Raw genomic sequence first — 7,500 nt, 5'->3', positions numbered from 1 at the left:
AGAGAGAGAGAGATGAACAGACATACTTCCTGCGTCAACTCCAGCTGCTGCAAGAAGTGTTGTGAACCAGTCTGCAATGTGGAACAAACTGAACACACACACACACACACACACACACACACGCACGCACGCACGCACGCACGCACGCACGCACACGCACACACATAACGAACGCGCACACACAACACATGTACACACACACACACACACACACACACACACCCACACACATATATGCGCGCGCGCACACTCACGATCACACACATACACACTAATGTTACCACACATTTCATATTTTCACACAATGTATTAAACAATTTACACTAAAGTGCACGTGTCTTCATCAGAACTGAGAAACTATCATAAAACATTACACATTTTAACCATTCACATTTTCTATTCAAAAACTGATTTCATGTATCCTTTATAGTTGTTGTTGTTGTTATCCTTTTTATCAAACAATTGATTGATTGATTGATACGGATACTTATATAGCGCCTATCCTCGGTCGGAGACCAAGCTCAAACCTACGTGGGGTATACACACTCAGGCACACGTGGAATATTGTCAGATTGAAAGTCCAACGCTTCAACCATTCGGTTTGATAAAATAAAAAGACGGAACACGCCAAGACCAGTCTCGGTGTTTTGAATGCTTACATCTGTTTAATACGTCCAATGACAGTACACCCATAGTGGTCACTACAGGCGTGTTCTGGAGACCTACATCATCGCTAGAAGACATTTTCAAACCACTACAGACTCTGGTATCTGCCTCTTATACTCATAGTTCAAACATACGTGGGGTATATCTGTATCTGATACTAGTTGACTCTACTGACTCTGCCAATCCATAGACTTCACTGCAGACACACCGAGGGTGGTGTTGAGGGAGACAGCTGCCACTCACTCTTCACTGACACGAGGAGTGTTGGCCAGGAGGCCTGGGCTGTACACCAGACTGGGCACTCTGACACCTCCCTCATACAGCGTGGTTTTCCTCTCTCTCAGTGGTTCATTGCTGGCTGCAAAGTGCGTGTCGCCTCCATTCTGCAGGGAAACGACGATAATGATACACAACATATACATTATAATCAGAAATAACATGGTAACTGTAGCAGTAAAAATGACAATAATTTTTTGTTGTTGTTGTTGTTGGTGGTGTGTTAAGTTTGAGGAATTTCGTTGCCTTTTTTTTTTTTTACTGTTTTACACAGTGGAGGGATGAGACCTCACAGAGGACTAAAAGGTGAAATAATGACGATGAGAGTAACGCTGACAGTGTTGGAGATGTTGATTATTATGTGATTTTACACGGATATATGTACGACTCATTGATATGTTTACTTTGACCACAACAGACTAAAATGATGGCTATATTCTTTGAGACCTTTTCAGAGGAAAGACAAAAAGTGTACATCTGATTAATAGGCAAAAAACCGATGATACAAGGCTTCGATGCATTAATAATGTCATCCACAATGCTGTGACGTTGACAGTGCCATACATTTAAAGAAACCTACTGTTGCCTTTGTTTTAAAAATTGTTATGTCATATATAAAACTAATGATGCTATGTATGTGTATACTATCACTGCTCTGTATCAGGATACATATAGTGCCCTCTGTCAACATACAATTTTCTTCATCTGAACATATTTCAAACACAAACAGTTATCTGTACATGAACACTAACAACTGACGTGTGTTCAAACAACAGTAATGTCCAATGTCCACACACTAACAATTCTAAACGTTCAGATACAGCCAAGGCCTTAGGTGGAGGACGTGCAGAAAAGAAAACGGAAAAGACAGAGATCCAGAGGACTGTGGAACAGTGGAGAAGCACTGCCCCCAACTGACGTCAGACTGGAAGACGACAATGGTGTTGTCCAGGACTCCTTCCTCCCGCAGTGTGTCCATCACCTCTCCGATTCCCTCGTCCATCGCCGTCACCATGGCTACACACCAGAGAGAGAGAGAGAGAGAGAGAGAGAGAGAGAGAGATTAGAGTTTACAAACATACAGACAGACATACACACACTATTGTTTTTATATGCACACATACATACATATATACACACATATGCATACATACATACATACATATATACATACATGCATGCATACATACATACATACAGATCGATAGACAGACAGACACATAGATTGACAGACAGATAGACAGATATGCACATTGTACATAACATACCTACCAGCATGCGTTCGTGGATACATACATACATACATACATACATACATGCATACATACCCAAGTACATCTTTCTGTCCTTGTCGTCTACATCTTTATAAAGGTCCTCATCGAAGTCTGGGGGGTTCTGAGACAGAGTCAGTGTGGCAGTTAACACAGACCTGAGCGTAGGTAGTTCTGCTATTTGTTCGATTTTTAAAAGGGCGTTAGCATCGAGTAATTACCATTTTAGCACTTCGATGCTTAATGATAGAAAGTAATACTTAAAGATCCATTTCATCAGAATGTTCACTTTCACACTGAAGAATACAGATATAATTCATTGTTTTCTTATCACGACAAAAACATTCTGCCAGTGATTTTGGAGATGGTGCTGTCATTTATCTGTTTCCACTCAGGGGAAACACTCAAATAGGCCTATACAACTGTGTTTTCTTCTCTGAAAACACATTAGTGCCTGCATGCATGCAAGTGTTGAGTATTTGCGAATGGGGATTTAGATATTGTGCCACAGTGACAGAACAGAAAAAAATAAACAGTTTTGTAGGGATTAACCCACGTCGTAATGTCAACTGGAAAAGATTCTGCACATTGTTTATAAAAGTGTACTTGTTCTGATCTATTCTCAGACATACCTGTTCTCCAACTTTACGTAAAAACAGATTAGACGTGATGTCATAAGTTTTTTACGTCACCTGAAGAGGCCAGTGTGGGGCAGTGTAATGCAGAGCGATGAAGAATGGTGAATCCTTGAACTCCTTGATGATTTCTTGTGCTCTCTCCGTAAAGATGTCCTGCAATCAGATAGATACAGTATAGTCCCATCCATGGCATGTCTGGTTTGTGGGACCATCCACTTCATATCCTTGTATTTCTTTCTGTATGAGAATACATTGATGTAGATCCGGAAAGAGAAAAAGGTAAATGCCTATCTAAATTCCCTCGGAAGTGCAACACGCTGATCAACACTACACACCATCACTCAAACCCACCGTGGTGTATTCGTCCTCAGGACTGGGGTAAACAGTGGTGTTGGCAAAGAAGTCGTAGATTGTTCCTTCAGCATTGGGATCAACTGCACGAAACATAATATACCAGGTTATTCACACGTGTGGGTGTGCGTGTGGTTGAGTGTGCTATTGAGTGATAAATATGGTACTTAAACCATGCTCTCATTGCCATATCAATGCAAAACTGGCCAGAAATTTACCCCACAAATGTCTGCATCTGCATCGACACGAACACACAGAAACCACTAACTGCAGAACAGTTTCTTTTTGGTTTAGGCCTACATGTATAAATAAAATCCAGCAACAGGGAGAACAACATGACACATTTCTACTCTCCTGTTAACTCCAGACCTCTAAGCATAGAAAACACAACTTTCAATGCTAATGCGATCCTTACTCCGTACTTTTTAAGTATATTGATGGAATCAAGTGGTCGCAATAAACCAATAAAAATTTGCAGAAATATCTTTCTGATTTGCACGTCAGAGCTACACACCACGAAATGTTTTTGTTTTGTTTTCTAAAACCAAGTCTGGTGTTAGTTTTATTGCTGTCACCAGCTGCTTCATGAAATATACGCACAGTTCTATCCAATGACAGTCCCTAAATAAACACATAGAAATCCTTCAAAATAATAGAATGCACATATCCTCGTATACTGCCTAGCACCCAGAAAATCAGTTTGTGAAAACATAGCTGTCAAGAACAATTTCCCTCCGTTATTCTCTCTCTCTCTCTCTCTCTCTCTCTCTCTCTCTCTCTCTCTCTCTCTCTCTCTCTCTCTCTCTCTGGTGTTGGGATACTTACAGTCTTCGTGGCTGGCAATCGCTGAAACAGAAAAAGCCACATACAGAACAACAGAGAGAACAATTCTAATACATTTGTATACCAGAACAGAAGATAGGCAGATTTCTGCTCTCCCTGCTGGGTTATGATCGCATAATACTGTTCAAAAATATACTTTGATATTATTCAATGAATTGTTTTTAGTTTCGTACTCATGATAGTAATGTAATAAGAACGTAGTTTCATTCTGCACAAGTATGTGGTGGAAAGCAAACACAAACACAGAAGCACACACACACACACACACACACACACACACACACACACACACACACACACACACACACACACACACATACACACACGCACGCGCACACACACACACACACACACACACACACACACACACACCTCCACCCCCCCCCCACCCCCCCCCCCACCACACACACGCTCAAACACACACACACACACCTCCCCCCATCACACACACACACTCGAACAAACACACACACACACACTCGAACAAACAAACACACACACACACACACACACACACACACACACACACACACACACACACACACACACACACACACACACACACACACACACACATACACACACACACGCACACACATGAACCTCATACCCATAATCTTCTTGGTGTAGTAATCATTGTAACCATTGTAGAGCCCCAGGAAGGTATCGAACCCTCGACCAGTTGGCGTCACATCTCGGCGACAGTGACCCAGATGCCACCTGGCCAGTACCATCATCATATCATCAACAGCAACAGCAGTATTATATCATTAACTTCATTAGCACCAGAACAGGAAAGTCAACTGCTTTTTATCAGACCATTTAAGTCAGTGTTGGACTTTGTGCAAACTGGGAAGCAGTTGGCTACACTGTTCCATGTCACATCCATCATTCAAATCCATACTATTCCCCATTAATCAACTCATTCTCACGTCATTCATCCAGCTTCACATGTACTTCTTTGCGCCCTCTGACAGACATAATACTTGAGAACAGTTCTCAAAACCATAATCAGGGCACTTGAGGATTCCCCAACACACACACACGCGCGCGCGCATGTACGCACGCACGCACACACACACACACACACACACACACACACACACACACCTACACGCACGCACACACACACACGCACACACACACGCACACACACACGCTCACACACACCGCAGTAGTTCCCAAAACGAAAGGAGAATCACTCACTTGCCAACCAGATGAGTGCTGTAGCCAGCCTCCTTCAGTCTCTTGGGCAGAAAGTCGACGTCCAGAGGAACGTAGTCAGCCATGCCCTCTCTCACCACAGAGTTCTGTCAAACACAGTCACTGCAGTGTAACATCAAACACACTGGTATTAATGGCATTGCACCCAGTTATGATGTGGTTTGGGGTTTTTTGCTGTTGTTGTTGTTGTTGTTGTTTTTTATCTTGCCCATACATACTGTAAAGAGTCGCCTCTTCACCCAAAGTACGAACAAGTTATCTTGTCTGATTCGTTCTCAGGTTACATCTTCGAATTAGAGATCGTTATTTTCTGGTATGATATCTTCTTATCTCGCTTTATAAAGTGGCCATTTTTTCAGCTTTATGTTTATCGGCTTATGTTTGGTCTTGACAGTAAACTGTCAGACACTGATGAAGAGAACGAAACACAGAATATGGAAGAACACATACAACTAACGAAAACTGATCTTATGAGAATAAAGAAACAAACAATTTTAACTGCTTTTGCAGGTGGAAGGAACTGTATGCATAATTATATTCAATGTAGACAATATTCATTCCTTGTAGCCGTTCCTTGAGCTTCACTGGAAAATGACACCAGTCAAAGCAGTCGATGTGTTTTAAAAAGAAAATGGTGTGATTTGATAAATCCAATTTTTGAAACTTTCACACTGGACATTACCTGGACTCCAAGGCGGAAAGGATAATATCCGGTCAAGTAGGAAGCTCGTGATCTGTCGAAGGTAACACACACACACACACACACACACACACACACACACACACACACACACACACACACACACACACACACACACACACACACACACACACACACACATTTGATACTGAATTGAATAGTGAGGAGATTTGAACACCACCCTCTGCCCTCTGTTCTTGTTATTATTATTGATTTATCTGTTTACCCATCTCATGGTTCTCGTTCTGTATCTTAAACCATTTTACTGCTGTAATGCTACTGGATGCTCAGTTGATTAATTTTCAGAACCGTTGTTATGTCTAGCTTATACTCATTATACATATATACTACATATGACGCATAACCTTTTATACAAAATACACCTATGGTTCAGAGTGCATTAATCACACAAACTGTATGTCTGACACACGATGTACTCATGATGCTGAGTGAATCCTTCCCCCCACACCTGCTGACCAACACAGTGAAACTCACGGTGTACAGGCAGCTTGAGAATAGGACTGACTGAGGATGACGCCATCGTCTGCCATGTCTTGCAGGTTGGGGGTGATCACCGCAGGGTTGGTCCAGCTGACGTCGTTGTAACCTGCACGTGCACACCGTAACGATTGGCGAGCTGACGTTTTCTATTTCAGTTTGAAACTATTGTGTGGTGACATAAACTGTGATATCGATACTGTTGCTTTGGCAACTTCTACAGTACAGCCATTCTAAGGGCTTGTACAGGGCTTCCTGTGTTTGTTGAGTCAGAACATGGTCTGCTGTGTCGAGTCAGAATAAGGTATGCTGAATACCACCAAGGTAACTTAGCAAGCAGTGTTGGATCTTCTTTGGTGTGTGGCCATTTAGTTCCGACAATGAAAGTTCCCCAAGGACTGCCTGCATATGGACTACAACAAAATGAGACTGGATACGGCTATGTTTGGGGAAATTGGAATGACAGACGGGGGAACAGCAATGATGATGAAAACAATGGTATGGTATTGAGCCGCCTTGTGCGATGAAAGCCTTATACTGCCATATCTCAAATTTACTCCCTCACACATACACATTGTGCCAGCGTACATGTTCTCATCAACTGTGATGAAGATACAAATACAACATGACGTTGCTCTGAAATTGAAGTCTCTTTCAAATGCTTCCTTGACACACTCTTCGTCAACATGTTACCAATAAAGACAAAACGTAAAGCAGACATTTCCTTCTGTCTATTTAATGACTCGCTGACTACTTTACGGGTGTATATTGCGTTTTGGTGAATATCACGGTCATCAGTTATGACATAGAGAATGCTGAGATAGAAACAAACAACCAGGCCTAATGCATAATAGCATGAACTCTAGTCATTAGCATGCTTAATTAAGACAAAAGAGAAAAGCGCGATTCAAGTAGAAATTCGTCCCACCGTTTTAGGCACTGTTTCAGGAATGAGCTAAATTGCAAGAAGGATAGAAAAAGTTCACACAAATACACTCTTGAAAAGTGAAGGCCCAAGCTATCAATGATGTCA

The 7,500-nt window shown here is 41.9% G+C and overlaps 1 protein-coding gene across 1 annotated transcript in view; it reads right to left on the bottom strand.

Annotated features, from left to right (window-relative positions):
• LOC143297131 (arylsulfatase B-like) overlaps positions 1–7,500 on the bottom strand; it is a 13,391-nt gene that overhangs the window by 5,097 nt on the left and 794 nt on the right. Inside the window, exons 3-13 of the mRNA XM_076609306.1 lie at positions 6,465–6,576; positions 5,952–6,003; positions 5,252–5,355; positions 4,656–4,765; positions 4,028–4,048; positions 3,203–3,285; positions 2,906–3,004; positions 2,271–2,337; positions 1,862–1,959; positions 910–1,049; positions 27–88 (exon numbers count right to left, since the gene is read on the bottom strand). Of these exons, the coding sequence (XP_076465421.1) occupies positions 27–88; positions 910–1,049; positions 1,862–1,959; positions 2,271–2,337; positions 2,906–3,004; positions 3,203–3,285; positions 4,028–4,048; positions 4,656–4,765; positions 5,252–5,355; positions 5,952–6,003; positions 6,465–6,576 (948 nt within the window). The remainder of the gene's footprint in view (positions 1–26; positions 89–909; positions 1,050–1,861; positions 1,960–2,270; positions 2,338–2,905; positions 3,005–3,202; positions 3,286–4,027; positions 4,049–4,655; positions 4,766–5,251; positions 5,356–5,951; positions 6,004–6,464; positions 6,577–7,500) is intronic.

Source organism: Babylonia areolata, chromosome 22 (assembly GCF_041734735.1).
Source record: "Babylonia areolata isolate BAREFJ2019XMU chromosome 22, ASM4173473v1, whole genome shotgun sequence".
Classification (NCBI taxonomy): domain Eukaryota; kingdom Metazoa; phylum Mollusca; class Gastropoda; order Neogastropoda; family Buccinidae; genus Babylonia; species Babylonia areolata.
The sequence above is the reverse complement of the archived record's forward strand: the minus strand, read 5'-3'. Positions and strand labels throughout refer to the sequence as shown.